This window comes from Chionomys nivalis, chromosome X (genome assembly GCF_950005125.1).
Source record: "Chionomys nivalis chromosome X, mChiNiv1.1, whole genome shotgun sequence".
Taxonomy (NCBI): Eukaryota; Metazoa; Chordata; class Mammalia; order Rodentia; family Cricetidae; genus Chionomys; species Chionomys nivalis.
In genome coordinates, this window is record NC_080112.1 from 91,123,531 (window position 1) to 91,136,229 (window position 12,699).

General features: G+C 40.6%; 1 protein-coding gene across 2 annotated transcripts in view; it reads left to right on the top strand.

Moving 5' to 3' along the window:
* Positions 1 to 12,699, top strand: part of Trpc5 (transient receptor potential cation channel subfamily C member 5) — a 310,345-nt gene that overhangs the window by 255,805 nt on the left and 41,841 nt on the right. For both annotated transcript variants that reach the window (XM_057759928.1, XM_057759929.1), the window contains exon 6: positions 988 to 1,310. In XM_057759928.1, the coding sequence (XP_057615911.1) occupies positions 988 to 1,310 (323 nt within the window). The remainder of the gene's footprint in view (positions 1 to 987; positions 1,311 to 12,699) is intronic.

Genomic DNA, 12,699 nt, shown 5'->3' on the forward strand with positions numbered 1-12,699 from the left:
GAGATTCTTTCACATAAACACAGTACCACAAACAATACAGCAGGAAGGAGTGGCATTAGCCACCTTTTATTGTGATGGTAAAATTATAGGCAGTTTTAAGTGACAATTTCCAAACTGGAGTCCAGACTTCACCATCCCACACTTTTCAAGAGGCTATTCTCCACATTTCAGAAGCTAGAGGCCTTCAAGAGGCTGGAAATGGGCAACCAACCCTATAACTACTGGCTATCCCCTCTCCTTCAACTTCCTGGTTCTTCATTTGCACTGGAAGGCCTTTCTAACTTGTAAGGTTGTTAAAGAAACAGTAAAATACATCCATATGCTGCTATGTAAAGAAGTACTAAATTTGCTACCTGGAAGGTTGACATGCCATTTGCAATGGTGTAGAATATATTACAAACTGCTAAAAATGCAGCAGAAAGCTCTGAAGAAAGGCTCCCTAAGGACTCTCTATCAGCCCTAAACTGTAGGCAGCAGAGCCTCGAGAATGAACACTTAGGAGGTCATATCTATCTATTGTCCTTCAGTAGCTTCAAATTGACCATGTGTTCGAGTCAATGAGGGGGGGAGCATAGATCTGAATTGAAATCTCACCAAGAAGAGGGATAATTGGTCCCTCCTAGCTTGAGAACCCCAATGGCTCCTTTTCAGCAGCACACAACAACAGTGTGGTAAACTCACAGTTAGAAATGTCTGTTGATAAACCCCAGGTGGCTGCTGCAGATGATGGCTCTGAAATTCCTTCTGCTATGTATATATGCTTGGTATATATTTGGATAAGAGTAGGAGGGAGAGAGTTATTAGCACTGTGTACTGATTGAATGGGGCAAAAACGACAAACAAATAGTTCCATGCATGGGGGAATTTTATGTAAGCTGGGTGTCGGGTGCATGTTTTGTGTGTGGACGGGTACAAAGGGGAAGATTTGGAAAGGCTCACTGTACTTCTCATATTGTGCACTTCTGTTGTTTTCTTTTTCTTTTTCAGTATAATGGTTCTCGTCCAAGGGAGGAATGGGAAATGTGGCACCCGACTCTGATTGCAGAGGCGCTCTTCGCAATATCCAACATTTTAAGTTCCTTGCGTCTCATATCCTTGTTCACAGCCAACTCCCACTTAGGGCCTCTGCAGATTTCTTTGGGACGCATGCTGCTCGATATACTCAAATTCCTCTTTATCTACTGCCTAGTACTGCTGGCTTTTGCCAATGGACTGAACCAGCTTTATTTTTACTATGAGACCAAAGCTATCGATGAACCTAACAACTGCAAGGGGATCCGGTGTGAGAAACAGAACAATGCCTTCTCCACGTAAGACTCACATCTCTCTTTTGCCTTCTTTCTGTCTTCTTGTTGTTCTATTTTCCATGCGCAATTTCATCAGTATCTCTCGATGGGCTAGCAGGGCTCTCTGCAGATCTACCCAAAGGGTCTGGGGTAGGAGATCATTCTTTCAACACAGAGTACTAGGAAAGTAGCACGAGAAGAGAAAGAGATTTAACAGAGACAGAGAGAGCCTTGCAGTAACTCCAGAAAAATGTACTTCTGAGTACTTTTTGTAGCATTCAAAAGAGTGGCAGTCACAAGACAAGTGAAAATGCAAGACTATTCCCAGGAGCTCACAACCACAAAATTAACTTGACAACTGTAAGTCAAGCTCAAAGCAAAGGAGACAAAGGTGTCTTAATACATCACTCACCAGGATAGAGTGGATAGGCTTGGGGCAAGATTATAGTCAGCTAGCCTACTAGGCCAATTTAGGGATGGAGGCGGGGATTGATTGGAAATGCCTGTGCTCCCATTTTAGGTGTAAAAGGAAGTTTATCGCTCTTTGTCCAGAAGTTCACAGTCTCTAGTGCCTTTCCTTCCTTCTGTGAAGACCTTCTTTGGAAGTTTTTCACTCCCTAAACAGTTTGAGAAAGATAGTGGAAATAGCGAAGAGGGGAAAAGCAGCAGCTAGATGATGTGACACACTTGGTGGCTGAGGCAGGAGGCTCGTGAGCTTGAGAAGAGCCTTGGCTACACAGTGAGACCCTGTCTAAAAGGAGCAAAAGCAAAAATAGGAGGGAAGGAGGGCAGAGGGAGGACAGATAATTCATGCAATTTCCTTAGGTTAGAAGCTACATTGTGCATCAGTGTGCGTTAACTTTGTCCATCTCAAGATCCATTATGGAGACCCAAAGCTTGTTCGTGATTCTCAGTCATAAAATGAAGAATTAGTCTTTTACAATTTTTTGTTTTTTAACAAATAATTGCACATATAAAATTTATACAGATCTTGCAGGTACAAGGTGAAGTTATGATATATGAACACACAAAGTACAATGATCAAATCTTCATAATTAGCATCCTCATCAATTCAAGTATTTCTCATTCCTTTGTGATGAAACACGCAGAAACTGTTCTAGCCAGTTTAAAATGTACAATGTGCTATTCTCATCTGTAGTCTCCCTATTGTATAACTGATCACCAGAACTTCTTGCTCTGATCCAACTGCAACATTGTTTTTGTTGGCCAACCGCTCCCACCCTTCCCACTTTCCGCTCTTCCTCAGCCTCCAATAACTGCCGTTCTGTTCTGTGCTTCTACAATATCAACTCTTTTACATTTCATATACTGGGGAGATCATGCGGTCTTGGTATGGCTAGCTTGTTTCACTTAACATTAATATACTTTGCATTAATTTATGTTTCCACGGATGTTAGAATTTTAATATTTTATGGCCAAATAACATTCCAGTGAATTTGTGAGTCCTTTAAACATGTGTGTGTGTGTGTGTGTGTGTGTGTGTGTGTGTGAGAGAGAGAGAGAGAGAGAGAGAGAGAGAGAGAGAGAGAGAGAGAGAGAGATTACATAAATGAAGGCATAATTCTAGACATTGATTCTCTCCTTCCAGTATGTGAGTTCTGGAGCTCAAACTCAGGTCATCAGGCTTGGTGACAAGCACTTTTACTCACTGGGACACCTTGCTGTCCATTTCATTGATTTATTTTTTTTCTTTTACTCTATAGGTCAGTTCAGTGAACTTTGACATTCTAGAAAAGTTTTTAGTAACCACAGCCAGGTCAGGGGTGGTAGCTTATGCCTAGAATCTCAGCACTTCCAGGGTGAGGTAGGAGGAATACAAGTTTGAGCCCAGCCTCGATTACACAGCAACTCTCTATTTCAAGAACAACAAAAAAGGGCCAGAGATAAAAGGAGTCTGCTGCTTCTGATGCTGCTGTTGCTGCTGCTGCTTCTGCTGCTGCTGCTGCTGCTGCTGCTGCTGCTTCTGCTTCTGCTGTTTCTGCTGCTGCTGTGCTGCTGCTGCTGCTGCTGCTGCTGCTTCTGCTGCTGTTTGGAAACAAAGTCTCATGTTATTCCAGACTGGCTTTGAACTTTCTCTATAGCTGATGATCACCTTCAATTCCTGGTCTTCGTGTCTCCACCTCCCAAGTGCTAGGATTACAGGTTTTCGCCATCATACCCAGTTTTGCAAAGGTATTTTAACTTGATCAAATATATTCACAGGAAAAAAATCAATGTTTTCTCTCCTCCCCATGTGATTTGCCTCTAGCTGTATTTCCTAAAGTGAGTTATAGAAATCCCTCCATTCAATCGATTGGTAATAGGCATGAAAATAGAATCTGAGGTGAGATGTATTTTAGAAATGTTCAGACAAAATTTGAAAGTTCTCTTCACTGTGGGAAGTCTCAGCATCCTTCTGCTGTGAATCTCCCTCATGGGAAGAGGAAGAGGTCTTCCCAAATATGTTGTCTCTAGACATGCTTCCTCCCTCTTACCTTTCACATGATCTCTCCAGTGAACATGCTGGAGTGAAGCATGTTGGCTCATTCCATTGGACACTGCAGCACTCTTCACCTCCACCAGGCTATAACCCACCTCTCCTCCCAGAGGCCAGAACAAAATCTCCCAGAGTGGCTTGGTCAAGAATTAGCACTGTGTTGTTAAGCCACACAAGTCTAGAACAGTAACTTAGCACCTTGCTGAAGCTTCTTCACTAGGAACTTTGCCTTCTTCTCCTGCAAGACTCTGGAGACAGAACTCATACAACCTAGTTTCATTAAAAAGCACAATTCTGCAGTGTCTTTTGCACCAAGTGACAGCATTATTCCCATGAAAGTGTTCCAAATCATGGAACAATGGAAAGCAAGGTGCTTCCCAGGAAGCCGGGCTCTCACCAAGGAAGTGTGTGAAATGCCTCCCTGCAAGTTTGTAATCATTATTAACACATGTGTAGCCAATGGATATGTTGCTCCCATCCCATCATTTGCTTAGCAGAAACTATCAACAAGAATGGGCTTCCACCATACTTGAAATTATGTCCCTGAGGTATCAGGTATGAAGGCACATTGTCAAGTTAGACGCGAATTAGCAGTAATGTCACTTCAACTTTCCCCCTATCTTCGGATTGGTTTCCTGATTCAAATTTGTTTTAAACACTTTGACTTTGACATTGATACTAATACCTATTAAAATGCGTGCTGCTTGGCTGGAACATCAGAAAGACAGCTTTTTACAGAAGGGGAACATGAGGTTGTTTAGATACCTCATGAAAAGTTTGGTGTCTGCCCAATGTTTCCTCTCCCCTATGATTCTCCAGGAATACCATTGCTTCTGTTCTTTAAGATGTGGCAAAAATTCTTTTCCCCTTGAAATGTATTTTGTGAGGAACACGATACACTTACTGACAACTCCATGGCAACACTGTTGTTGATTTGAGCTCTACATTCCACACTGGGAGTACCAGTCCTTCATCTGCTCTTGGAAGAGGCAGTTGGAAAGGCACCTTCACTCTCTGGGTATAGCATTTGTGAGGGTTACAGAGTGATAGTGTAAATATGCTAACATGAAAGTCCTGCATCTGGTTTCAGTGGTCCAGACACTCATCTATAGATGCCTCCTGAAAACCCCTGGCTCTTCATTCCACAGGAAAATCAAGATACTGAATGTCCAAAACTAAATCACTTATGTTCATGTTGTCACTCTAACTTATTTTCCCTTTATTTCCTCAGCTCAGTAAATGACAGCAGCCAGGATTCGAGCAGTCATTTGACATTCATACACTATTCTCATATTCTTCATGTAACATCCAGGGTTTCAACTAACTCAGCCAGTCAGTTGTACTTTCTAAAGCTCCTGCAACACACACACACAGACAGAGAGAGAGAGAGAGGCAGCGGGGAGAAAGTTCAGGTCTAAATCCTAAGAACTCCAGCAATAGCCTCTTAACTGGTCTTTCTGCCTGCAATCTTATCTCCCCCTCATAATAATCTCCCCACCATGTGGAAATTTCTTTCTGAGTCCCAGTATCATTTCATCACCCCCTGGCTCCATGCCTATCCAATGTCTGCTGTTCTCCTCTGTGAATCCTGCCTCTTTACTGTAGTGGAAGTTTACACCAGGTCTCTACATGCTTTCACTCTTCTCCTTCATTGTCAATATTTTCTGCTCCCCAAATAGAAAAAAAAACCTTCTTGTTGCAGTACATGGGCCTCATACATGATGCATCACTTTCTTTGCCTGGAGTGTCTGTCCCCACTATCCAAGTTAGATTTCTGGCTGTAATAAATGGCTCTGAGCTAAAGAAGCTTGGAGAAGGAAGGCATTATGTCACCTTACACTTTGAAGTCATAGTTTATCATTGTAGGAAGTCAGTGCTGGAATTCAAGGCAGAAGCCTGGAGGCAGGAACTAAAGCAGAGATCATGGAGAAATGATACTTACTGCTTGGTTCCATATTCATGCTCAATAACAGTTCTTAAACAGCCCAGGCCCATCTGTCTAGGGATGATACTGCACACAGTGGGCTAGAACCTCCTACATTAATTAGAAATTGATAAAATATCCTTACAGACAAGCCCACATTCAGTTTGATGGAGGCAGTTCTTCAGTTGAGGTTCTTTCCTCCCAGTTGTGTCAAGCTGACAACCAAGATTAGCCATCGCACCTACCTAGATTGACAGTCTCTTCTCCAGCCTTATAGAATCTAACAGTGTCACTTGTTCTAAAGCCTTTTCTCACCCCCTTTAAACTGTGGATTTCTTGTATTGCACTACAGCATTGTAAATATGTCTTCTGTAATATGTAACCATCTGCATTTTAGTTATCTATCTCTGTCTCCACTAAACTGAGACGTCCATCATAACCAGGTTTGTACTTACCATACAGGGGCCCAGAACATAAACATATTCAAAAGGTCCATCAATAACTGAAACAATGAAGACTGGTAATAACTATCATTTCTAATCTGGAGATAGATTTACATGCATGCAAACATAAGAAATAATATAAGATAACCTATGGAGCTTTTATCTGATGTTCCACAATGGCATTATCTCATGTAAATATGCAGTATGTCCAGAAAATAAGCATTGGTGAGTGTAGCGAACTCATTTAGAGTCACCAGTTCTACAAGAAAGCCATTTGCAACATGGATGGACATGAAGCAATCCCATTATTAATTGTATATCACTTGCTTCAATTTCTACCCATTGGATAGTTGTCTATCCACTCTGCCACTCTACCGATCGCTTTAAGCTAGCTTTCTACAAAACCCCTTGGCTTTTTTCACTATTGCTCTCATCCAGCACTTGGACACTTGGCCTAAGAGCAAAGCTATACATGTATCTCTATTATATTCCATCTGTTAGTTTAAGCCCATTGCTTCAAGCTGATGAGATGTTTCTAATTTTTTTTATTACATTTTATGAGGGGCGGGTTGTGTGCCACGGCATGAGTGTAGAGGTCAGAGGATTACTTTGTTTCTTAATCTTGATTCTTCATTTCAATTTATTAGCTATCTTTCCCATTCCTGTGTCATCTAAAGATCTATGAAGCTTGCCATTGATTTTCACCCAAAGCATTAGTAATTTTGTCAGCCTCTGTCTTTGCTAAGTGGAGTATTGGGATGCTATATCAAAATGATACATAAGAAGATTGTACATAAAAAAGTCTATATCCAAAATTTGTAAAATTTATTTTATTCATTTACATATTATTTACATGTTGGAGTGAGCATGGGCCTTAGTCTGTGTGCAGAAGTCAGAGGACAATGCACAGGAGTGGCTTCTCTCTCTCTCTCCACCATGTATGATCTGAGGGTCAAACTCAGGTCATCAGGTTTGAGGGCAAGCACCTTTACTTGCTCAGTCATCTCACTGGCAAATATAAAAACTTTAAAACATAAAAAGTGGATGTATTGTGGTCACAACTATGAAGTACTAGAGACATGAATGAATAATAATCTATGAAGACCCAAAAAGCTACAAGGAGCATAGGAACATGAAGACAGAGAGCTTCACAGTAGTAATAAAAATAGCTAACATTTTACTGAATGCTGTGAGATCTGAGTACTCTTATAAATCAGGTCTACATGAACAAACACACTCGATCCTCCCTCCCTAGCCATGATGTAGGCAGTCTTAATCCACTGTATAGATGAAGAAACTAGGGTCTAAAGCAATTAAACAGGCTGCTTCCAGTTTTGCAAATCCTAAGTGGCAGAGTCATGATACCAATACAGATATACAGGCTCTGGTCTGCACTTGTATCCAGAGATATTGGAATATAACTGGTTCTATGGAGGTATATAAGGTTGGTTGTAGAACAAGCATGGTGGTGTATACCTTTAGTACTTAGACAGCTTGGGCTGAAGGATAGTGAGTTTAAGACCAGCCTGGACTTCCTAACTAGTTCCATGTTATCCTGAGTGATATCATGAGGCTCTGTTTCAAAAGGAAAGGAAAAAAGAAAGAAAGAAAGAAAGAAAGAAAGAAAGAAAGAAAGAAAGAAAGAAAGAAAGAAAGAAAAAAGATTTGTCACGTGAAGGTAGAATAATCATGGATAGATACAGTGCTAAAGAGGATAAAGGTATATTACCTAGCAGGCTAGTCCCACCTTCCTTCCACCAGACAATGACCACTTATTGGCACCTATTCCTACTTAACCAGTGGAAATTTTCCCATCTGTCATTTAGTGTATATTTTCCCACCCTATTCACTTAGCCAAAAACTGACTGAAGGCTCTTCTCTAGTTCTGCTCATGCTTTAAGGGTTCTTTGTTGTAGGAGGCTGCTTGTTTGTTCTCGGCTGATCAACCCCAAAATAACCACACAGAAACTTTATTAATTAAATCACTGCTTGGCCCATTATCTCTAGATTTTTATTAGCTACCTCTTACATCTTAATTTAACCCATTTCTATTAATTTGTGTATCACCATGTGGCTGTGGCTTACTGGCAATGTTCTGACATGTCTATTCCCGGCAGCAGTTACATGACATCTTACTGACTTCTTCTTCTTTCTCCCAGCATTTAGTTTGGTTTTTCCCCCACCTACCTTTATTCTGTCATACACAGGCCCAGGACAGTTCTTTATTAACCAATGGTATTCACAGCATACAGAGGGGAATCCCACATCAGTTCTTACTAGTTGTTCCCTGCTCTCCTCCTATCCCTCCAGTTTCTGTGGTTATAGATAATGTCACTCATTTGAACTTGCCTTGGTTATGCAATTCTGTAATCTTTTATAAATTTATTAAGTGAAAATGGAGTACTGCACAGCAGAAAAAGTAACTACATCTTAAATTTTGCAGGAAAATAAATGGAGCTAGAAAACATTTTGAGTGAGGAAACCCAGACCCAGAAAGACAATGTACTCTCTCATAGGTGGTATTTAAACATAAAGCAAAGAAAACCAGCCTACAAACCACAATCCCAGAGAACCTAGACAACAATGAGGACACTAAGAGAGACTTACATAGATCTAATCTACATGGGAAGTAGAAAAAGGCAAGATCTCCTGAGTAAATTGGGAGAATGGGGACCATGGGAGAGGGTTGAAGGGGGAGGGTAGAGGCAGAGAGGGGGGCAGAGAAAAATGTAGAGCTCAATAAAAATCAATATAAAATGTATATTCAGTCACTACCATGAAACAGGCAATAAGGATATTAAATAAGATGAACTCATTATAATAAAGAAGTTTATAGTGTAATGGAGAACATAAGTACCTAGAATACCTGATGTAGGAGGGTCTTCTGGCTATCTGTTGCTTTCATTAGTTAATTAATAAAGAAAACTGCTTGGCCTGATAGGTAGGCAGGGAGGAACATAGGTAGGCAGGAAAGACAGAACAGAATTGTGGGAAGAAGAAAGCAGAGTCAGGCAGACGCCATGAAGTTCCAGCCCAAGATGGACATAGGTTAGGATCTTTCCTGATAAGCCACCACCTCATGGTGCTACACAGATTATTAGAAACGGGTTAATCAAGATGTGAGAATTAGCCAATAAGAGGTTAGAACTAATGGGCCAGGCAGTGTTTAAATGAATACAGTTTCCATGTTATTATTTCCGGGGCTAAGCTAGCTGTGCAGGAGCTAGGCGGGATGAAAAGCAGGCTTGCTCACCTCATCACTACAAATACCTACTATATTTGTGTGTGTGTTGCTGAGAGTTGACTTCAGGGCATTCCACATGCTAGTCAAATGTTCAATGACTAAGTTACAATCCCAACCCCATTCAATGGCATCTTTCACATTTACCATATACTAAACATTTTAATGAGGATGTTCCATAAAGCATCAAAGGGACTAGAGTAAGGTGATTAAGTGTTGGAGCTTGATTCGATGAAGTTGGTTATATATCCTACCCTGCTACTTGCTGCACATGAGGTCTCTCTGGTATTCAGTTTCTTAGCTGGCCAATGAAGAAAAGAGTAGGTACTTTATAAGGTTACAGTAGAATACTTTAGTATAGGCAAAGCACATAGCAAGATGCTAGGCATACAGTATATTCACTAGTTTTCCATCACTGTGAAAAACTACCTGGCAAACAACTAATGGAAGCAAGATTTCTTTTTTTATTGATTGTTATTTAGCACATTTTCCTTATTCATTCTTTGGTCAAGACGCATTTAGGTTGTTTCCAGGTTCTGGCTATAACAAACAATGCTACTATGAACATAGTTGAGCACATGTCCTTTGGATATATACCCAAAAGTGGTATTACTGGGTCTTGAGGAAAGTTGTTTCTGAGAAATCACCACACTGACATGCAAAGGGCTGTACCAGCTTGCATTCCCACCAGCAATGCAGAAGTGTTCCCTTCACCCCACAATCTCTCCAGCATAAGCTGTCATCAGTGTTTTTGATCTTGGCCATTCTTACAGGTGTAAGGTGGAATCTCAGAGTTGTTTTGATTTGCATTTCTCTGAGGACTAAGGATGTTGAACATTTCCTTAAGTGTCTTTCAGCAATTTTAGATTCCTCTGTTGAGAGTTCTCTGTTTAGGTCTGTACTCCATTTTTTATTAGATTATTTGTTCTTTCAGTGACCAGTTTCTTGAGTTCTTTGTATATTTTGGAGATCAGACCTCTGTCTGATATGGGGTTAGTGAAGATCTTTTCCCATTCTGTAGGCTGTTGTTTTGTCTTGTTGATCACATCCTTTGCTTGACAGAAGCTTTTCAGTTTCAGGAAGTCCCATTTATTAATTGTTTCTTTCAGTATTTGTGCTCCTGGGGTTATATTTAGGAAGTGGTCCCCTGTGCCAATGTGCTGTGTGCTTCCCACTTTTTCTTCTATGAGGTTCAGTGTGGCTGGCTTTATGTTGAGGTCTTTGATCTATTTGGACTTAGGATTTGTGCATGGTGATAGATATGGATCTATTTTCACTCTTCTACATGTTGATATCCAATTATGCCAGCACCATTTGTTAAATATGCTTTCTTTTTCCATTTTCTATGTTTTGCTTCTTTGTCAAAAATCAGGTGTTCAAAGGTGTGTGGATTAATATCCGGATCTTTGGTCCTCCTGTCTGTTTTTATGCCAATACCAGGATGTTTTCATTACTGTAGCTCTGTAGTGGAGTTTGAAGTCAGGGATTGTGATGTGGTGGCAAGATTTCTTTGTGCTTATACTTTCAGTACACCATAGCAGAGATGTCATGATAAAGCATAGTAGTCCATACCATGGAAACAAGAAAGCAGAGAAAAGGAATATCTGTGCTGATGGACTTTCTCCTTTTCCTTTTATTATATCTAAGCCCCCAACCTAAGAGATAGTGCTCTCCACATTCAGGACAGACCTTTTCCCAATGAGTTAATCCTATCTGAAAATAAAGACACAGAATACAAGTGCCTTACCAATCTGGTAGGTGCTTCTCAATACAATCAGTATTAACCACCATACAAATAATTATAAAGTACAGTACATATATATGAAAATGCCACAATGGTCCCTACTACTTTCTATGCTGATTTTAAAGTTAAAAAGAAGACCTGGGATATAGCTAACTAGTACACTGTGTGCTAACCCAAGCACTACGTCAACTGGGTGTGATGGTCCATACTTGTCATCTCAGAATGGGAGATGTGGATACAGAAGGCTGATAGAGAAGATCAATGTCATTCTCGGCTACATAATGAATATGAGATGAGCTTGAGATAAAAGAGACACTGTCTGAAAATTAAAACAAAAAAATAAAGAAAAGAAAGAGAAAGAAAAGAAAAAAGAAAAATTTGCTATCACACCATGAGTACAACAAACATTAGAAATTAGTATTTTTCTCACCAGTGACCATTTTAGGAATAACTAATATTTACGAAGATTCTGTAATTTTAGAAGTTATATGGCCAATAAGTAGAGAACTGTAAAGTTTGGCCTTAGCCACTCTTCTCTACTGCCTTTCCACTATGTTCTGTCCCTCTGTGGGCTAATACTAGAGTACCTGGAAGCACAAAAGAGGAATAGCCAAGCCCACCTTGTAAAAAAAAAAAAAGTAGCTAGAGCAATCATTCAAAGGAGATGAGGCTTTATCCAAGCCTAGGAAGTCAAACAAAAGTTGGACCAAGTGGGATACAGGAAAAGCACATTCTTTCCAGAGAAGGAAGTTTGTCAGGGGCATGGTGAAGTGAGAAACAGTAGGTCCCACGAGCTCAAAAATGGATAAGGTTGATGACAAAGGGCCTCAACCTTCCTTTCCTCTATTAGGTCTAGCAAAATCCAGTTAAATGGTGAAACACAAGAGGGTGTCATTTCTTTTTCCAAAGCAGCTGTTCTATACCAGTTCACCTTCTAGTTCTTCTTCCCGGGTTGGAATTAGGTTCAGAGGGTTAAATTCTCTCCACACTCCTCTCCTTTGGAAGATTTGCCCCTCGGAAAGATAAGAAGCAAATGTCCTGAGAACTGCAGCTGCCATCTCTTTTGCCTGTGCCCTCCTAGCTGTGTAATCTAATTGTGGCTGGTTCCCCACATGGTAGTTTTTTGCCTCAAGCACCTAGTTTGGGCTTGCTTTCCATTCCTTCACTATCATGTCTCCTAGAAACTTTGTATCTCAGCATGTGCCCCTTTTTGAGCTAATCCCTTCCATATGTTTATTGCCGCTGAACAAAAATTGGCTGACTGACCTCTCCAAAAGTATTTCCTTTAAAATTGAAAGGCTGACCTGTTGTGTGATATTTCACTCTTTTTGCTTTTTTTTTGGGGGGGGGGGAGCAGCACCGATCTCTCAAGTAAAACACACATGGAGGCTTATTGTTTTTTGTGGCTTGAGAGATAGCTGTGGGTGCTGGGAACCGAACTCATATTTTTGGTTGTGAGCCTAGCCTTTAACAGCTGAGCCATCTCTCCAGGCCATGGGGGCTTATTCTTAATTATAAGTGCCCGACCTTAGCTTCACTTTTTTTCTAGTCAGTTTTTCTTAAC